Source organism: Galeopterus variegatus, unplaced genomic scaffold (genome assembly GCF_000696425.1).
Source record: "Galeopterus variegatus unplaced genomic scaffold, G_variegatus-3.0.2 Scaffold913, whole genome shotgun sequence".
In the NCBI taxonomy this organism is placed as follows: domain Eukaryota; kingdom Metazoa; phylum Chordata; class Mammalia; order Dermoptera; family Cynocephalidae; genus Galeopterus; species Galeopterus variegatus.
Genome location: NW_007727024.1, coordinates 353,735 through 375,261, shown reverse-complemented (window position 1 = coordinate 375,261; position 21,527 = coordinate 353,735). Strand labels below are relative to the sequence as shown.

General features: G+C 42.4%; 2 protein-coding genes across 6 annotated transcripts in view; one reads left to right on the top strand and one right to left on the bottom strand.

The window, feature by feature from the left end:
- Positions 1-1,494, top strand: part of DNAH3 (dynein, axonemal, heavy chain 3) — a 118,015-nt gene extending 116,521 nt beyond the window's left edge. The window contains exon 45 of the mRNA XM_008573407.1: positions 1,403-1,494. Within this exon, the coding sequence (XP_008571629.1) occupies positions 1,403-1,494 (92 nt within the window). The remainder of the gene's footprint in view (positions 1-1,402) is intronic.
- LYRM1 (LYR motif containing 1) lies at positions 760-21,074 on the bottom strand. Of its 5 annotated transcripts, none has more exons than XM_008573400.1 (5): positions 20,786-20,904; positions 17,738-17,857; positions 8,391-8,611; positions 4,307-4,399; positions 760-1,758 (listed from the first exon to the last, which is right to left on the bottom strand). In XM_008573400.1, exons 3-5 carry the CDS (start codon positions 8,547-8,549, stop codon positions 1,642-1,644), a joined length of 369 nt encoding a protein of 122 aa, XP_008571622.1. In that variant the 5' UTR covers positions 8,550-8,611; positions 17,738-17,857; positions 20,786-20,904; the 3' UTR covers positions 760-1,641. The 5 variants fall into 5 exon arrangements, with proteins under 5 accessions (XP_008571622.1, XP_008571621.1, XP_008571624.1 ...); XM_008573399.1 differs by having other exon boundaries at positions 8,391-8,555; XM_008573402.1 differs by lacking the exons at positions 17,738-17,857; positions 20,786-20,904 and adding an exon at positions 21,000-21,074 and having other exon boundaries at positions 8,391-8,555.
- Between the last annotated feature and the right edge of the window lie 453 nt (positions 21,075-21,527).

Genomic DNA, 21,527 nt, shown 5'->3' with positions numbered 1-21,527 from the left:
AAACTGACAATTATGTTTTTGTGTAATAGTATGAGCATCTTTGCAAAGGAGGCTAAGCATATAAAATTCACATTTTGGTAAGATTCCTGGCATGTGGAAGATGTCCAAAGACTGGCTAGCAATTAGATGGACTTCCATCTTGGAGGAGGCTGTTGGAAAGGGTGGTTTCTACACTCAGTAGAGCAAGGCAAAAATTGTACATCATCATTGTACACCTTAGGTTACTTAGAAAGTGAACATGATAGAGATGGGCAAGCCATCCCTCACTTGGTCCAGCACAGCCAATTTTTCCTCCAATGCAGGAACAGATCACTGTTTCATTGACTGACCACCAGATAAAGTAGTTGGCTTGAGTTCACAGGCCCTTTGTTGCACAGAAAATACTTAACTTTAAACATTAGAACCCGTCTGGGCAGGGAGATGCTTCCACAGTGAGATGGGCTACAAGGACAGTGGCCTAAAGAACAGCAGATTCATATCACCCAATTCAAGCTAGGCTACGTGCTCACTGAATGGCCAATACATCTACTAGCCCATTTAAACTTCTGTCTCTCTCTACCACAGGCCTATAGCCACATTTGTGTTAAATACACATATGCTGTTACTTCACTGACAGGGTATCATATTTGCTCTCCACGTCATTGCCAACCCTGCAGTACCTACCCTGAGCATGTAAAAGGATGCTACTGCTCACAGAAGCAAGTTCCAACTGCTGCTTCTGAGGGTGACAAACCCATTTTGGAAAAGAATACAGAGAGGTCAAAATTGATATTTATCTTTATTGGTGATGCACATCCTCTTTAGAAGTAAGAGGGAATGACACTGATATACAAATACTTGCCACAAGGTTCTCACCATTCTGCACACAGGCAGAGGTATAAATCCTTTGTGTTTTCATCTCTATTTGTCTCATTTCTGTTTAGATGTAATTTGAAAGCCAGCTTGGACCTGGTAGTTTTCTATTATGTTAAGGTAAGATACTCATAATGAATTCAGTATGAGTTTCAAGTGAGCTTTTCAGATCCTAAGTGATTGTAGGCTTTGAGATAAGGTAAACATGCATTTAACCTTAAGACAGGAATGGGTCACACATAAAATTTCCATGAAAAACCATGATCAGTCCAGTGATGTGCTTTTTAAGGGGAGTTTATCTGGAAAGAGGAAGGGTCAAAAGACAACCAGAAAAGCACACACAAAAAACACCCACTATTAAGCAATAACTTGAAAAAAAAAGTCATAAATGTGTTCTGAGGGTGTTATATAGCTTTATAGTAGCCACAAGAACTTCTAGCAACTGGCTAATTTCTTGGCATTAGCTGGCATGTGTGGCAAATGCCATTCCCATGAAAAGCTTTGTCACCCTTCAGCCTTCCTCCCATACGCCTTAGGCTTGTCTCCAAAGGTGACTTCAGTGAGGATGTAAGGTTCATGACCTGTAGAGTTAATGTCATCTACTCAGGCAGCAAGACCTTGACAAACTCTAGTGATGTGTAAGCACACATCATGGGGTGAGGACCAATTTTGGCAGTCTTAAGAAGATATTTGAATATTTACCCCTAATCAAAGAGAAGAGTTTTGTTATTTGGTTTACATTCAAGATGTAGTTGGCTCATCATTCTCAGAAATTAAATTTCTTCTGAATTAGGAAATTTCATCATGAGACTTGAGATATACTGGTTTGGAAAGTTTTCTCAGTTTCTCCTGGCTTCGAAGTCCCCGGCCTCGTAGTGGGGTGAGGCCCATTGGAGGCAGATGAATCTGAATAAGAAGAATAATGATATTAAGAATCATATTCATAATCATTGCAGCAGCTTATATTCATTGAGGATTTACTAAACCATGCTGTCTGCTAAGTGCTAACATTGACTCATTAATCTTTATAATCTTTGTACACATTAATCCTTACAATAATTTCATAAGGAATTATTACTTCAATATTTACAGATGAGAAAACGGAGGCTCAGAGAAGTAACTTAAGATTATACATTGAGTGGGAGAACAAGGATTTGAGCCCAGATCTATCTGATTCCAGAGCTTGTGCTCTTCTTTGCCATATTGCCTGATGGAGGGAAAAAATGACCACAGATCATACTGCAAGATGGGACTCCAAAGAAGGGGGAGGAAAAAAGTGTGAGTTAACAGAGATGTTCAGTGCATAGTGGAAAAGTGAGACCATCCTAAATGCCTACTCACAGAGAGCTGGTTAAATTATGGCTGTGATAGTTAATTTTATGTGCCCAGATTAAATATTATTTCTGGGTGTGTCTGGATGAGATTAGCATTTGAATCAGTAAACTTGGTAAAGAAGATCACCTTCCCAAGTAGGTGGGCATCATCCAATCTGTTGAGGGCCTGAACAGAATAAAAAGGCAGAGGAAGGAAGAATTTGCCCCTTTTGCTTCCTGCTTGCCTGTTTAAGCTGGAACATCTCATCTCCAGTCCTTGGACTGGGATTTCCACCACTGGCCCACTTGGTCCTCAGGCCTTCGGACTCAGACTAAATTACACCACTGGCTTTCTCCTGGGTCTCCAGCTTGCAGACAGAAGGTCATGGAACTTCTCAGGCTCCAAAACTGTTTGAGCCAGCACCTCATATTATAAATCTCTGTTCATATATATCTAGATAAATATCTCCATCACAGTGGTTCTGTTTCTCTGAAGAACCTGACTCATACAATGGTACGTTCTTACAAGAGCATAAATGCAACCATTTAAAAAGACTGAGGTAGGGAAGGCCAGTGGCTCATTTGGAAGAGCGTAGTGCTGATAACCCCAAGGTTAAGGGCTCAGATCCCCTTACCAGACAGCCACCAAAAAGAAGAAGAAGAAGAAAAAAAAAAAGACTGAGGTAGAGCTATACACAAAGATGTCCAGAAGAGTTGAAGTAAAATAAGTAGGCAATAAAACAGTATGCCCAGGCCCAGCCCCATGGCTCACTTGGGAGAGCATGCTGCTGACAACACCAAGTCAAGGGTTAAGATCCCCTTACCAGTCATCTTTACAAAAAAATTTAAAAAAAACAAAACCAGTATGCCCAGAATCCCATATATGTAAAGAAAATGTCTGTATGTTGAGTACAAAAAAACGACAAAAAGGATATGTTACCAAACTATTAGGTTGAGCCAATACAATATAAAGTTTCTGTTTTTGTAGGTCAAAGACTTGAATAATAGCAATTTCGTATGGTCCAACTAAACATTTACAATGGTCACTTCCACAGGGTGAAAATTTTTTGACAATTTCACTTTCTACTTTATGCATTCCTTTAATGTTTGGACTTTATTTTTATTTATTTATTTATTTATTTATTTTGTCTTTTGTCCCCAGGCCCAGCCCCATGGCTCACTTGGGAGAGCATGTTGCCCCCGTACTGGACCGGGGACCGGCAACGGGATCGCAACCCTCGGTGTTGCTCCCGCGCCTCGCTCAGCCAGTGAGCGGGAACCGGTCTGTATGTGGGATCCGAACCCTCGGGCGGGAGCGCCGCCGCGCTTCCCAAGCGGCGCACTACCCAGTGCGCCACCGGGCCGGCCCTGGACTTTATTCTTTTATTTTTTATTTTTATTTTTATTTTTTTTTCTTTTATTCTTTTAGTAACAACAAACCTGTCTTTTATAATAAGGAAAATAAAAACATTTCCATAAAAAAGGTGAAAGTCGGGCCGGCCCGGTGGCGCACTGGATAGTGCGCCGCTTGGGAAGCGCGGCGGCGCTCCCGCCCGAGGGTTCAGATCCCACATACAGACCGGTTCCCGCTCACTGGCTGAGCGAGGCGCGGGAGCAACGCCGAGGGTTGCGATCCGTTGCCGGACACGGAAAAAGACAAAAAAAAAAAAAAAGGTGAAAGTCGGGCCGGCCCGGTGGCGCACTGGATAGTGCGCCGCTTGGGAAGCGCGGCGGCGCTCCCGCCCGAGGGTTCAGATCCCACATACAGACCGGTTCCCGCTCACTGGCTGAGCGAGGCGCGGGAGCAACGCCGAGGGTTGCGATCCGTTGCCGGACACGGAAAAAGACAAAAAAAAAAAAAAAAAAAAAAAGGTGAAAGTCAAAAGAGAAAGCTATTAAATGTGAGCTGGCTTTCCCTTCCATAAGTGGAAAAGCTGTACAGGTAGGAGAAATTGGGCACTCACTGACATTTTAGTTTGTTGTGATAGGCTGGCAGCATTCAAGGATAGTTTATTCCAACACACCTCCTACAGTGTAGCCTAGGCTTCTCAGCAAACACTAGCCCTCCTCGTACACATTCTTGGAAATAATCAGGTTGACGAGGTAAGTACCCATCACCTGTTAACTGGAGCCACACTTACTGGCCTTGGATAAGGAATCCTGTAATGCAGTCCAATTTCAATCCTGGCTGTGCATTCATCTATACACTGTTTAATCAGGTCTGGGTCTGTGAGCTATTAAAAGGGGAAAAGAAGTAAGACTGTTAGCATCTTTCTAATGGTACGTAAAGTATAAGTACTGTACATTTTCTTAAACTTTTTCAGTTTATTAGTCAGTAAATTAAATATTGATATTTTAAAAATCAAAGGTAATTTAATATTAAAATTTACTGTGGATTAACTTTTACTTGTTGAAATAGGCAACATATACACATAGTAAAAATAATTCAAACAATACAAAAGTATATAATGTAAAACCTAAGTCTCCCTCTTACCCTTGTTTCCTGGTTCTCCTTCTCAGAGACAACAACTAACAGTTTTGTATGTGTCCTTCCAAGGACATTCTATGCACATATAAGCACACATGTATATAGAGAGTTTTTTTTCTTACACAAGCAATAGCTCGCTTTGTTCTGAACCTTGCTTTTTCACTAAGATAACTCAAAGCTCCTTCTATATTCACATGTTCCCTCTATATTCTTTTAAACAGCTATCCAAAATTCCAACATAAGGCTTTATTATAATTTAACCAATCTGCTACTGATGGACATTGAGGTTATTTCCAATCTTTCACCATTATAAATCTGCTATGGATCACTCTGAAATTTTTTTTGGTCCCACATGCATATAAATCTAAAAGATGAATTCCTAGAGAGAGATCTGCTAGGAAAAAGGGTATATATTCATGCATTTTTAATTATCACAGATATTCCCAAGTTACCCTCTAGAGTTTACACCAATTTATATTCCCACCAACAATTTACAAATTATATTCCCACCAACACTAAATGAGAGTGCTTCTTCCCACTCTCCCCATATTCACTAAACTTTAACGTAACCCAATTTCTTCAGCAAGCACTGTCCAGAAACCCCCCAACTAAGATATTGGGGAATGATCTAACTATTTTATTTATTTTCTTTTACTTCTTATTCTAAACTGAAAACTGCTATGCTCACTAGTAAGGGAACAAAAGGCTTTTGAAATTCCAAAATAATCAAATTGTGGTAGTCCATTTTCAAATAAAGGAATGAAAAGCTCATTCTGAAAAACAGAAAGCCAAGTAGAAGGGAAGAAATTCTTTCCTTGTGAGGATGGAAAATGAATCAACACTGCAGATCTGCTACAAGTTTGCAAGTAGGCCTCAAAGCAGAACTAGGATTGCATCAGCCCCAGATGACATGCACAGCAAAGTCTGGGCCCATGTGGGTTGGAAATTCCAAGGATGTTACTGTCCTTTGGTACCTCTTGCAGCAGAGGGGAAGAGTTCCAAGAACAGCAATGCAGAGAACCTCAGCTGAGTCCCTTGGGGCAGAGGCTCAAATTTCTGACCTGTGTGCTTCTCAGAAGCTACTGCTCTGCTCTCCACATTGGGAGTAGATTTCCATGTTCCTATTTGCCCACTGGGGTTCAGAGTAATTCATGAGATACCTTTGGATTATTAAGCTGTTTAGAGTAATTGAAGTTAAAAGAAACTGCTTACATCTGCCTGAAAGACTGGGCAGAAAGGAAAAGCCTCTGACAAAGATATGGTTAAGGGGCCTAGAGCTTCTCGGGCTCCAGCTGTCCATCTAAACAAGCTTCGGCTAGAGTGCTCCAAATTCAGTCATTCATGGGCTACCTACATGATTGTGCCATATCCACACATGACCTATACTAATATTACAATTTTTCTTTAAACAGGCTCTCTCCTAAGCAATAGTATTAGTGAAATTATGGTCTGATATTCTGTTTTCTAATACATGCTAAAATAACTACATATCTTAAAATTAAAAACCTGTGTACTTCCTTCTCCCCACCCCCAACGACTCTCATGTACCATCAGTGGCATATATACTTCCCTCTAGTTCACCCCTCAGGCCAATCCAAGCAAAGGCAAAGGAAGGATTATTGCAACAACCAAAAATTCAGAGTCTTGAGTAGTCCTCATGAGGGTATGCTTGCAAAGGTTTATTGGGCACGTACTATGATATCCACAGCTCCAGGCTGGACACTGTGGGGCCATGGTCCCTGTCTTCACCTATTAAAGCTACTACCTGGGCAGAACAACTCTGATAAATGAAGCTACAGAAAAGGCACAGTGGTATATAATCAATGAGGGCAGTGACTGCTACAGACAGCTATAGTAATTCAGAATAGATGGCCATCATGGGGCTGAGAGGAGCAGAGAAACTGAGAAAGACTTCCTGGAGAAGCCCAATTGAATCAAAGTATTTGTAAATGTTCATTAATTTAGTGACAACTACAAGGCAGGTCCCATGGGATATAATAGAAAAGTGTAAGACATGGTCTTTGTGCTTAAGGAACTGACAATCCAGTTGGGAAGACCATGCCAACATAAATGAAACAAAGAAGAGAATATGAACAACTACTTAGGGGTCTACACACTTTTGGATTACCTACTTCTCTCAATAAAAAATCTCTGAGCCCACAGCTCCCATATATCTTGATATTGATCTATAAATGCATTAACTTATAAACTATATACATGTGCTAATAAATTCATTATAAATGTATATAAAACAGACACTTTAAAGAATGAGATAAAAAGTAGAAACTGCAGTTGTGGTATTTTATGTCCATTCCCCAGAGGGCTGTTTAAGGACCTCATGGGGCACATACACTCTAGTGTGGCAACTACGGTCTACGCTAAGAGCAGAAAAAGTTTGGAGAAGCTGGAGGAGGGTAGGAAGGTAGAAAGATACTTCACGAGCAAGTTGGTCTTAAAAAGCAGGAAGGTTGCAGAGATCCCAAGAAGGGGCAGGTACCGTAAATTAGGAGGACTTTTTGGTAGCACCTCTCTCAATTGTGATTTTACACTTCTTTCCACCTAACTCTGAACATCTTTGAGGGATCCCCTCTTGGTTCTGTTCACTTTTTTATCTACGACATCTAGTCCAGTGTTTGGCACATGGTGGGCACTCGAATACTTGTTGAATGAGGAATGAGAACAAAGAGATGCAGAATGGTGATAGAAGCTAGGACAGAAATGGGAAAGCTGGGAAGGGGAATGCTCTTGTAGACAAATGAGTTCTGCTTTGGACAATTATGCTGTGGAGAGGTCTTCCAAGTGGCTTGTCAGAGGCCAAGGCTGGATATTCAGATATGAGAGCTGAAACCATAAGTTGGTTGCATGTCGCATGGGCCTCAGTGCAGAGGGCTAAGCTTCAAAGGTCCCCTATGGATGGCAGGAGGATATTGGAGAAGACAGAGCCAAAAAGAGACAGAGTCGGAGGTCAGAGAGGGAAAAGTAGTAAGGGTATATTGTTGGGAAGTTTCATGAGGGGAACAGCGACAGCACTAAATCCAGAAGATCAATGAGAAGAGACCAAAGAAAAGTCATGGGCTGAAAGCCTCTGTCCATGCTTAGTGCCAGGAGGTCCTCTAAGCAGCTAACAGCTAATGCTTTATGGTTTGTCAAGATGGGCCAAATCTGGCTTCATGGTGTCTGGGTGTGCAGTTCTGTTAAACTAGCTAATGGAAGCACTCTTTTACCCAATTCTGTAGCCCAAAGAGCAACCTTACTCTGTTAGCCAAAGAGAGTGGAGTTCAAAGCTAAGTTATGAAGGGAACCCTGTGTCTTGATCCTATTCTCTTCCCACTGAATGGCTTTATATTTGGAGGCTTTGAATAGGTTTTGAACTGAAGAAAACATTTCACTGTGCACCTCCTATGGGAGTGGCCAGCAGTGGGCCCAGCATGTGAGGGACAGCTCCTCCTCTGAGAAGTCTCATTGGCCTGACTCATGTCACCTGGCTCATGGAGTCTTCTGAGGACACTGAGCCACTTATTGGCTGGACTCAGACCTGGAACAAGTGAAGAGAGACACACAGGCTGGGCTAGACTTTCCACAGTTGGGCAAGCTAGCCAAGCTGTGCCCTGGCCCCTTCCTCCCCCACACTCTGCCACTGTGACTTGTGCTGCTCAGTCCTCTGATTTTAGGATGTAAAAGAAATGAACAAGCACCACAAGAAACTATTCTCCTCCTTGCAAAGGGGGCCTACTTACATTTTTGTTTTTCTGAAACAGCGTTCTAGCTTCATTTAGTATGTACTGTTTTTCTGTGATGGTGTCTTCGGTCTGCCCTGATGCCGCCTGCCATTTCCTCGCAAGTCTGAAAATGCTGCGGTAGAGGCCAAGAACTTCTTGTCGTGTTGCTGTTGTCATCTCAAACTCACCAAAACAGAAGAGAGGCAATTTGCATAAAAATTCAACTTGACCGTAGGCAGCTAGGCAGATGGCAGACATACATTTTTTTTTTTAAATCAAAATTTTTAATTAATTTAGAAATAACTGCTCTTTCTCAACAGCTCTGCTGGGGAGCATTGCTGGAACAGCATAGTAGGAACACCAGCTTGCTCTCAGCTAGCTTTGTGCATCGCTGCACAGTTGAGGGTTACTCAGCCATGTTGTTTGCCATGGAGACCACTGTTACAAATGTGGCAAACCAAAATTCACATTTACTATTCTTTAAATCTATCTTACCAGAATACCTTACAAATGATGCTTTTAGTGTGTATTCTGGTAAAATGATCTCACTAACCTGAGTGCCCAAGAGAAGGTACATCTTTGAGAACTGAAAATATCTACTTAAGTAAGAACTGGAATATAATGCACAGGTTGCAAACTCAAGTGCCTCTAGGGCCTGGCAGGTAACATAAATGAGGGAACCTGGCTGGATGGGGACAGTGGCCAACTGGACAGGACCTGCCCCCTTGAACAGGAACACCTGCTACTCAGCTATAGCCAGCTGCTGCCATATAGAAATGAGGGCTTCGGGATACCAGATTTCCTGATAGCTTAAGAATAGGTGGCAGTACAGATTTTTAACATATGAAATCTCAAAAAGACGCTGTCATTATTTTTGAAAATGTGAGTACCCTGCAGGCCAAACAAGATGAGTCTCTAGGCTCAGTACCACCCAGATGCCGCTATCAGGTTGCAACCTCTTTTTTTGGTTCACCATAAACTTTTTGAAAATATTTCTCAAAATTGTTGGTCTACTGTCTTGTCCAATAAGAACTATACGATAAGTACAATTAAAAATCTTTCTGATGACTGAAGCTCTGTGGCCCCTCTGGGTTTTTACTGTGAAATATCAGTTTTAATTTCAGAGGACTTGGCTAAATGACAACTGACCTTAGTATATTCCCTACAGCTAACTGTATTTTTAAAAATAAAATTCCTGACCTCTTTAAGTTATATTTATTATGAAGTATTTCAGATACAAAAAATATATAGAGAATAATAGCTAAATATTCACAACAGACCTTATAGAATAAATTATGTATATAGTTGAAACCCCCATTGTACCCCTTCCAAATCACATTCTTCTTTCTCTCTCCTAGAAGGATCCACTATCCTGAATTTATCATTGTCATGCATATCTCTACACTTTATATAGTATTACTTTGCAAGTTTAGAAACTTAATATATATTAAAATTCTGCAACTCGCTTTTTTTGCCCATCATATTTCTAAGATTCATTCACGCTGTCACACATACCTCTAGATCATACATTCTCACTGCTGCACTTCAGTCCACTGAATAAAGATATCCCAATATGCTTGTCTATTCTGTTGATGGGCATTAACAGTATAAGCAAAAAAAAAAAAAATTCCTTTAAAAAAAAATGTAGAAATTTCAGCCTATTTCTTTACTATTTACCTTTCTATATCCAAAAGAAATTCAGGAGCTAGCTGATTAGCTCAGTTGGCTACAGCATAGTGCTGGTAACACCAAGGTCTGGGGCTCAATCCCTATACCAGCCAGTAAACTAAAATATAATACAATACAATAAATAAAATAAAGTAAAAGTAGTTCAGGAAAATAGAAAAAAAAAAAAAAAGTCCCACTACTGGAGGATTGTGATTAGTAAGATTTAGAAATAATGAATATTGTACTGCCTTAAATAAGACAGGCAGGGAAGACGAGGACAGATTTGGTGAGTAAGGAGAAGGGCCAGGCACTTGGACACCTCATTATGAGTCCTGGGTTTTCCTCAAACAGGCTCGCTAGGATCGGGAAGTAGGCTGGCTGCTCACTGCCCTTTGGGAACATGATCCATTTCCAAACCCAAGGGAAAGGCATGAGACCTGGAGATGATATACTTTGGGTGGTCCTGAACTTAAGGAATAGAACCACTAAAGAATGCAGATGGGAGCTGGAAGGAGGGGTGTTTATCTAGGAATTCTAAGTACCTGCAAGGAATCCACCTTACAGAGAATTTCTCTTTCAAAAATGATTGCCCCTCCTGCTTACCCTAACTTTGGTGACATTTCTTGAGAAACGAGGAATGAACCATTTGATGAAAAGCTTGAAAGCACTACTTCACCTAGGTCAAAGGTTAAAGGACCAAAGTTTTATTCAACACCAATTCAGAAGTCCATAATGCTTCACAGAAAAAATGCTTAAAACGAATCCATAAAAAACAAGAGAGAACATCATGCTTTGTGGCTAATAGTAATAAAAACCCAGATGAGATGATGACATTTTTCCTGGTAAGAAAACAGGTTTCTGAGTTTCTGGCTCTCCCTAAAAGCCCATGGTTTCATATGAAAATATGTGAGTCAGTTCCTTTGAGGGGCAGGGAGTCTGGAACTAACAACTATTAATAATTGCCTCACTTCCCTGTCATTAACAGACCAAACTTCCTTGACAGTGAGACACTTGAGAAAACCGAAGACGGTCAGGCATATTCAGACAGCAGCAACCTTCTCCAAACTCTGATTTTAATTAGCTTCCTTCTAAGAACCACTGCTTCGAACTCTAACTGATCATAAACCATAATCTGATATGCAAGCCCTGCAATTAGGTTACTCAAGATAACAAGCAGTACAAACAATTGGTACTTAAAAGGACTATTTTCAAAACACTTTAATTAATGTTTAAGTGTTTTGAAAACTAAACCTGAAAGGGATTTAAGTGATGTTTCCCTCTCCAACTTCAGGTGACCTAGAAGATTGCCCCAGAGAAGGGTCTAAAGCTGTATTCACCATTGTATACTATTAACAAGTCTAGCTGAAGTATAACTTTAACATGTGCAATTTACTAGCTATCACCTCCTTCCAACTCTTGAGAGAAAAAGCAAGAAAAGAAAAATGCTTCTCTTTGGGGCTGGCCGGTTAGCTCAGTTGGTTAGAGCATGGTGTTGATAACACCATAGATCAAGGGTTCAGATCCCTGTATCGGCCAGCCAACAAAACAAAACAAAAAAATGAAAAAAAAAATAGGAAAGAAAAATGCTTCTTTTGTTCTTTTCTTACTACATTTCTTTCAGTTCTTTGTGCCCCTTAAGGGCACATACCTGCACTGTTCCCTCTTTCTAGAATGTTCTCCCGATCCCCTCCCTTTTACCTGACCAACCCCTACTAATCCTTCGGTTCCCAGTGAAAACAGAGTTGCTCAGGATATCCTCCTCCTTCCCTCAACCACACACATTGGGTCAGGTGATTCTGATCAATCTTCCCGTTTCCTGATATTTCTTCTTTGTAGCACTCATCACTCGAGCAATGGTTTGTTAATGCCTGTCTTCCCCCATACACTCTAACCTTTATGGGGACAGTAACCACATTTACCTTACTTGCTGCATAACTCTCAGCACCTAGACAAGTGTATAATCAGTATTCAATAAATGTTTGCTGAATAAATGAAAAATGATCTTGTGCTAGAGTTTGTGATTCTAGAAACAGAATCAGCCATATATACAAAAAAAACTTTAAAAGCTCTTTGTCTTATATTGCTGTTTGGTTTATATTTTCATCTTTGCTCCTAGAAAGCAACTCATTTAGAAAAATTGCCTTTTCCCAGAGCTTTCTTCCTTATGGATTTAATGGCTTGAACCATACATTTATTCTTCTAAAGCTATCTATTATCTCTTACAATTAACAGTAGACTAAGGCAGCCTTTCCCTTCTTCACTAGTATGGGGGGCGTTGATCTGATACCATGCGGTCTGCTGGGATTTTCCCATGGCAACATCAGAAATATTCAATGTTTGAGGACCACAACTGAACTGCAGTCTCAACTGGCCACAAAGTCTATTCTTATGGAATTTTCATAAAGTTTTATAGCGTTTATTCTGGAATTAACATTTCTTGAAACTCTTTACTCCTTTTCATCCTCCTAACTCCCAAATCCCAGAATGAAGAAAGAGAAAATATGGGGTGTGCCTGGAAGGAAATGTGACTGGAAGCTGGTCTCTTTTTTAAAAAATCACACCCCATGTATATAAACACAGGTTTTTACTTGTGCTGGGGTGAAATTCATTTCCCAGCACCTACTATTGCAGGCCTGTGCCATTTAGAAAAAGCTGAGATGTTGCTCCTACTGTGTTGACCTCTGTTCATACTTGGGAGAAGTTTCCCCTTATACAAGTTGTCCCAAAGATCGGTTGGGGAGGTGATTTCAGACGTACAATACAAATGTTTTATTAGTTGTGATTACTTTAATGTCTATTAGAATAGCCCATCAAATACATGGTTTAGAGTGAATTAGATTTTGTTGTGATATGGAGCTTCCTTTAAATAAATATATTATGAAAATTCTAAAACTGGTTTAAAATATAGGTAAGTAATAGCAAAAATTGTGATGTGGATTCTGACAGAGGTTTGGCAGCTACTGCTCTAAGGCACCCTGTTGTGTCATGCCTCTGATTGTCCTAGCTGAGCCTTTCACTTAGAATGCCTCTTTTCTGCTAGCCATCCCACCCCACCAAGTAGACACCTATTTACTGTCAAGGCTTCCTGGAGCATCCTTTCCCCTGCTTCTATCATGGCCAGCTATTGCTTTTTCACAGTTACTGCATTACATGTCTTCTTCCCAGAGTCTCGGAATTCCTGGAGGCCAGGGACTATGTCTTGTTTATTATAGTAATAATAATAATATTAAGACCTAATTTGCTTTGCACTTACTGTGTGTCAGACACTCCACTGGTGCTTTACATATATTAATTCTCACAATCATCACAATTCCATAAGGTATATACTACTATTATCCCCATTTTACAAAGGAGGAGCCTGATGCAAAAAGAGATTGGGTAACTTGTCCAAGGTCACAATGCCAATAATGGGCAAGGCCAGGATTCAAGCCAGACTATCTGGAGTCAGAGCTTATGCTTTTAATCACTAAATAGGCTGTTCAATCTCTATGTTGTGGATTCTTAAAAGAGCGTAGCCAGTTGTGACAAAGAGAACTAAACAATTCTGTTCCCTTCCTATAGAAAAAGCAAAAGAAGCAAATTTTCTTTTGTTACTTTGATATGAATTACAAGTCTTTTGACAAGATTTCCCATATACCATCTGCCCCTGCCCCTATCCTACAACTGCCCTTCCTCAATAAGTATGCTACACACCTTTAAAGCAGACTGTGCACTTGGCTAGACTGCTCTGTCCTTCTATTCCCTGTGGCAATCCCGTCCCCTCTGACTCCAAAGGGAGCTGACATCATAAAAGAGATACCAGGGCAGGGGCTCATTGTAGTACTGCTACCCTATAGGCCTTATTCTTCCCTCCCAAGGACCCATGCATTCATTAACTCAATGTTTACTGAGTACCCACTATGTGCCAGACACATGCGGTTGTGGGGATACAGTGATAAACATGCAGCCATGGCTCCTGACTTCCTAAAGCTTATATTCCAGTGGCAGAGGCAGATGATATATACAAGGAAAACAAAGCATTTCAGAGAGTGATATGTGCTCTGAAGGAATAAAACAGTAATATAATACAAATGAGCAGAGATGGGAGTTATTTTACTTTAGGGAGTCAGTGACATTTGAGCTGAGTCCTGAATGGTGTGAAGGAGCCTTTTAACGGGAAGAGTTAAGAGCAGGGTGGTGCAAGAAGAGGGAACAGGAGCAAAGGCTCTGAGGTGTGAATCGACTTCAAAGATGAATCTCAGTGCAGCAAGAGCCTTTGGGGGAGGAAGCACCGGCCAACAGAATCCAGCACAGGTTGGGAGAGTGGGCCTTGGAAAGGAGTTTGTAGTCTAACAGCAAAAGGAAGCCAATGACAGACTTTAAGCAAATTGGAGTAACATGGTCTATTTTACATCTTTTAAAATGTGCTAGATATCAAACTATACCATGACTACTTATGATTCCACCACTCTTACAGATGGCAAAACAAGAGTCTTACTTAAAGCCATCTAATTGACAGGAGAGTCAGGATCAAGAATCAAATTAGATAATTGTTTCCTTGTCCACAAGCTTTTCCATTTTTATTTTGGAGTCAATAATGGATACTGACAAACGCCCCCCCCCCTAATAAAACACCAAACACCCAACTAACCCTTCTACTCACCGTTAAGAGTGTTAAGTATGAAAAGGGTATGAGACCCAGCTCTAAGAACCTACTCCACATGGCACACCTAGGCACTTAGTAATGTCTAGATCTAGTTTCACAGGAGACCTGTGGAAAGATGTGCTAGTACTAGAGGCCTCATCCACTTCACCCTTTTTCCCCACCTCTGGAACAATTTCCCCCCACCTTTACAAAGAGCAGCACAGCATGAACAGAGTTTAAGGGCAGAGATGAAAACTCCCTTTCTGCAGATGAAATTTACAGTAGTATGACTCCGGTCTCAGGAATGTCAAAATTCCAAATGTTGTGAAGCAAAAGTACTGCAGTACAAACAAAAGGACAGAAAAAGGCAAGGGGAATTAACTCTGACCTTCAAGCCCCAGGAGGTGAAGGGAAAGACCCCTTTCCATTCTTTCAAGAAAGACCTGCCCTAGGTGGAATCTGTTTTCCTCATCAGAACTAATGACTGTGGTATAGTCAAATTTCTCTCCCAAGTACTTTATGATTTTTGGCTGTGGTGAAATCCACCCAAAGGAAATCAGTCTTAGGTGCTCACTGTACACCAGTGGTGGCCCTCCCATGTCCCGCTGCTGTATCTCCTTAGATCTGGAACCCCTAACTCACACAACTGAAATATCTCTCCTCTGTTGCTTCTCACCCTCTGGCTTCCATCACTTCTCAAGGGGCGCCGCTGCTGTATCTCCTTAGATCTGGAACCCCTAACTCACACAACTGAAATATCTCTCCTCTGCCTATCTGTTGCTTCTCACCCTCTGGCTTCCATCACTTCTCAAGGGGCGCCTTTTCCACACTGAGACTGGGTCAGTGTCCCTCCTATGTGTACTCCTGGCCCCTATCATAGCATTCATCCTACTGTATTGTAACCTTGTTTGACTTACCTTTCTTCTTTCACTGGGGGGAGAGGGGGTGCAGAGAATAGGTTTGGGACTGTCACATTAATTATAATCCTAAGTCTGGCACACACAGAATGATCACTAGTAATGTCTATTCGCATCCTGAGATACTCATGGTGGTATTTGGACCAAGTTTCCTGACTGAAGATCCCAGAGCACTTTAAAATACTAATTAACCTTTATGATGATGTTTAAGAGCTGTGGATGTCAGGACAAAGGACTGAAGACTCAGTGTTATTTGGGGGGTAGGCCTTATCAGTTCCGTCCTGGGCAGCGTAAGATAAACAACTATGATGTAACCCTCTCTTGAGTTTTTTTCTTTTTAAAAGATGACCAGTAAGGGGATCTTAACCCTTGACTTGGTGTTGTCAGCACCATGCTCACCCAGTGAGCTAACTGGCCATCCCTATATGGGATCCGAACCCACGGCCTTGGTGTTATCAGCACCACACTCTCCCGAGTGAGCCATGCGCTGGCCCTCTCGAGTTCTTTTAAGATCAGCTAGGGTTTGTCCACTGAGCTGAAATGCTTTACAATGTTTCTATGAAGTTCAGAACCAAACATACAGAAAAATGGAATTCTGACACCTTTTTCTTGAAAAAACAACCCTTTTGGTGAATAAGGTCCACTGCATCCAATGATTACAGGTTAAAAACAATCCAAAAAAAAAAAATTTGCAATTTCAAGCTTTTGTCATTTGGAAAACCCCTAGGGAATTGAAATGCTCTTGATAATGCCAAACTAACCAGGTTTTCTTGCCCTGGATCGCAGAGTAAAGAATGCCTGTCTTGGTTTTAGGCATTTAGTCTTTCTACATTTATAATACAAAAATAAATATACAGGCTGCGGACAAACATGGGTTTGAATCCTGACTCCACCCACTGGGCAAATTATTAATCTTCCTAAGCCTCAGTTTCTCAAAATGTAAAATGGGGTAACAACAGAACCTTCTTCAAAGAGCTGTAAGGATTATTCATGAGATAATCCATGTAAATCACTTAGCACTGGGAGTGAACAAAGGCAAATATTACCTGAATAGGAGGAAATGAGGAGGAACAATGAGTCCTCTTTTATCTATGCTAAGCTTTGTCTGCAGGGGAGGAAAAAGAAATGTGTGGCCAGTTGGCAATTTATTGCTTTGTGGTAGTAATGGATTTTCCTAAAGCTGTTTCCTTCTGATCATTAATAATCCCTGTACAGTACAGGGCCATTGTTCCTCAGTATGAGTAAATAACCCTGTTGGAGGCACCGCTTATCTTCAGACCACAGCATATACTTCTTACTGGAAATACCAAAGAGAAGGCCAGGCTTCCCTTCCTATTTTTCTTCCTTTATCTCTACTCCTTGTTCAGTGCACTTTTCTCCTAGATCAGTTATACACCCTACTTTTTGGTTGTATATCCATATCCTACACAATATCATCCTTACCTCAGTCAAGTAACCTACAAGTCAAACTGAGCCCTACACATCTCTGGTCCTCTGTGTTCCCTCCCCTCCACCATTCAACACACACACACCACAGACTTGTTTCCTGTTCTGGATTCAGTTTTCGGTTACTAGAATCCAAAAAGGGAAGTGTAATACCACACACTGTTTTGCGAATCTCAGGATATGCTTCTGTGGTATACTTAATCATACCACAACTATTCTCTGAAACAGCATCTTTTTACACAGAAGTGACAATATGGTGTGTCAATGATGGGGGGCAGGGAGAAGAGGGTAGATTGTGTTTTTATTTTACCTAAGGAAAAAGAAATTAGGTTAGGCCCTGTAACATGGGAAATTTTCAGAACACAGGGCAAAAACAAAATATTGATGTCTGAAAAACTTTTAAAATAACTATCCCAAACAAGATTATAGGAGGCAAGCACACCCATTCTAAATACACAAGTATACTAGCACTGGAGCATAAGCAGGATTATACTTGTACAGGGGAATTCCAATCAGGCTATTGGAACCAGGATATATCAACCAATAGACACAAAGCTATTTTCCCCTTCAGCGACAGAAATTCTAAATGGAAATCAAGTAGGGGGTCCTCAATTTGAAAGAAATGAAAGTATCTGTTTCCTTATCAGCATATTTTAAGAAACAAAGGCAAGATAAGGGTCAGTTAAAGGTGGTGAAAACCAGTTAGTTACCAGAAGTAGGAGATGGTGTTAGAGATGTGTGGGAGGGGCTGAAAATAGAAAGCCAATGCTGAAGATCAACCAGTCATCATTCATAGCACCCCAGCCAGGATCTTCAACCCTTCACAGCAACTAGGGAAGTCAGAGAACACAAAACACTAATATAAACCTTGCTTTGTGATAATCTTCTAAGGAACTGGATTAGGAAACCGACAAAAGGGTTTGGTTACAGTACCAGAAAAAGCTAGAGCTTTCTAGCATCTGACCCTAGATGCAACTAGGCACATAAAGACATTTCTGTCCATCACGGACCACGTAAATAATGGAATCCATATACAGTGGAGGCCAGAGCAACAGGATATACTATGTAGCCTAGTTGTGCAGTAGGCTATACTACCTATGATGTTTGAAGAATGATGAAATTGCCTAATGACTCATTTCTCAGAAGGTATCCCTGTTAAGGCCACATGTGACTATATCTGATAAATAACCACACTCTGCACAGGGGTCCATGCCTTCAAAATTGTTTCCAAGTACTGGGGCCGGCCCGGTGGCGCACTGCTATAGTGCGCCGATTGGGAAGCGTGGTGGCGCTCCCGCCGAGGGTTCGGATCCCACATACAGACCGGCCGCTCACTGGCTGAGCGAGGGGCGGGAGCAACACCGAGGGTTGCGATCCCGTGGCCGGTCCTGGCCCGGTGCGGGCGCGACACTGAGGGTTGTGATCCGTTGCCGGTCACGAAAAAAGACAAAAAGGAAAAAAAAAAAATTGTTTCCAAGTACCCTCCATCTATCAAACAACTATTAAATGAGCAAATTTTCTCATCTGTAGAGGCACCGGAGGTCCTTACCAGACAAAGTTCCTTGAGAGTAGCAGCTATGATTGTCTGTCCATTTTTATATGTGGAGAATGATTAGGTACCCAGAATACCTGCAAGTTCCTCTAGCCCAGTGCTGACCAATAGTACTCTGTGATGGAAATATTCTGTCTGCCCTAATAGGGTAGACACTGGCCACATGTAGCTACTGGGCACTTGAAATATGGTTAGTGTGTCTGACAAACTGAATTTTTCTTTTATTTAAATAGTCATCTATACCTAGTGGCTACATATGGACAGCACTGCTCTAGACCAAGAATTGCAAATCAAATGTCCACAGGGGTCAGCCAGGTAGTGGAAGGGAGAGGAGGCCTTTGACAAACTTGGAACATAAGCTGCTGACTGTTGCTGTGTATGAACTTCTAGGAAATTCAGGCTGGTGTTGTCAGATTGTCTGATTTTTCAAATGAAGCCAAAAATCTGGATTTTGGCATCCAATTTATAAATGTTGGCAAGTAAATTAAAAATCTAAATCACTCTGTGGACCAAACAATATGTTTACAGCAATATCTGTCTTGCCAGTTTGCAACTTCTAATCTATGCCAACCCTTTCAGCTCAAAGAGAAGGGCCTTATTCAAGGCCACTCTGCTGGTCAGTAGGATATCCAAGATTGAAACCCAGGCCTGATTCTTCTTTCTGATATCCTTTCCACTATATTATGAGATTGACCATAACTGTGATGGTGTTGGCAGCAGCAGCAGGGACAAAAGCCCCTTTGTCAGAAACTGCTGAATTCCATGGCTGATACCTTATGAACACAGTGTTCCTGCCCAGCTATAACCACATGTTGGGCTGCACAGACAAGGCTCAATACTAGGAGCCAGGAAGGCACAAAGAAGAAGTAGTTCATGGGGGAGACAGATATGTAAATGAACATTTATCAGAAAAAGTCAGGTTTTCTATAACGAACACGAATTACTTGTGCAAAAGTCCAAAAGCATGGACAGCTGGGAGAGGAAGGGAGGGAAGAGGTTTGAGTGAGGATGAGTAGACACTAGTAACTGGGTGGATGAGTATCACTGATTTTGAGGGTGGGTTCCATTATTCACGGATATTGAGGGGCCTCCTCCTTCTGTCTTTGAGGTCTTGTCTGTGTCAAGAATTTCCTTTGCTGTCTTTTCCTTCTCTGGGTAATCTCTAAATATTAAAAGCCCTAAGACGTTTACAGACCTTCCTCTTTTATCTACACCCTCTAGGAATAAGTCCCCATATTTATCATCTCTATGACTTATATCCGATTATGACTTATATTCAACTTCTTGACATCTTCACTTGGATTAATAGACTTATCAAATTTAGTATGTTCAAAAGAAATCTAATGATATTCCCTTCCAAACTTTTCCCTTAAGGAGTCATCCTTGTTTCCTCCCTCTCTCACACACTTCACATCCAATTCGGCAGCAAGTCCTGCAAGCTCTACCTCCAAAATATATTCTGAATCTAATTCTCTCCATTTTCTTTTCAACACTATTGTCACCTCTCCCTTGTTCTACTGCAACAGCCTCTTAACAGGTCTGTCTACTTCCACCATTCTCTATCCAACAGCCTGAGAGATTTCTTAAAAATGTAAATCAGGTCAAGTCACTCCTTAAAATCCTCCGGTAACGCAATAACCAAACCCTTGCATTGGGCTAAAAGGCTTTGCTGAATCAGGCCCCTGCCACTAACTTCACCGAAGACCACTCTACCCCTTGTTCTTTGTGCTCCAGCCACATGGCCTTTTCCTGTTCCCTACCTTTAAACGTTTCCAACTGGCTCCACCTAGAAAGCTCATCTCCTATCTTCCCTCCCTTCTCGGATTCCCGCAAAATCGTGGCCACCTTTGAACATCCTCACCCGATTTAGAGTGGCCCTCCCCCCATCTTCTACCACTTCACCCTGACTTTGGGGCATCTCTCACTTGCGGATATATTCTTTATTGATTTACTGGTTAACTCTCTCCTGCACTATAAAGACAAATTAAGGAGCAAGGCCTCCGTCTTATCCTCAAGTTTGCCGATCGAAGGAATTACGAAGCTGGTTCTCACTGTCCGAGAAAATCTCCGTTCCTGTTCGGGGCCTCCTTTACGTGGACATTACCCAGCCAGACGCCCCTCGCCCCGGAACTGCTGCTCCCACCTCCCATTTGCATTCGGGGCTCCGAAAGATTCAGAAAAGTCTCAGATGGACCCCAAACCGCACCTCAGCGTCTCCAAACCAGGCCTCCCCTTCCTGGCTCGCGGGACACTTCCCTGAAGCGGGTTACTGAAGCCAGTGGCGACAACACCGAGCCGTCCTCATGCGGCTAGGGTCACACAAGCGCGTCTCCTAGCAACGGGCCCCCCCGCCCCCGGGGAGCCGACGCCTTCCCCCAGTCTCGGCGCCTGGAGTCGGCGTCTCCATCCCTTACACTCACTCTGCGTCAGTCCTGCCTTCCCCCACCCACAGAAGCGCCGCGGCCCTCGGCGGGCCGGGAGGAGGCGGCGCCAGGAGCCCGCAGAGCTGCGGCCGACGGAACTCGGGCGGGCCCGGTAGGCCAAGCGGACCAAACCACCAGGCGGGCCTCTGTGGGAGTACTAGTCCCAGGTCAGGGGCAGTCTCGAGTCTCCCTGCACTTCAGACGCTACCCCACTCTCGGCGGCACCCAACGATATAGCCTGCCTCGTCCTCTCCCTGTTTTCCCTTTACCCCTTTTGATAGCCCCCCCGCCATTCCAGTCAAAAAGGTGGTCCAACCCCGCTCCTCCCGACTCCACCTCCCCGGTGGTAGGTCTTTGCCCTTACTTGGCGACGGCTTCGTCCGTCTCTGCGTGCGTCGTGACGCAATCACCCGCCCCTTCCCTCCCCGCCCAGCTCCCGTTCTCCCTCCTGGAGCCGGCGGCCAGCGGGGTTACCGGAAGTGATGATGCAGGAGGAGATGGGGGGGCGGGGCTTCGGGGCGGCCG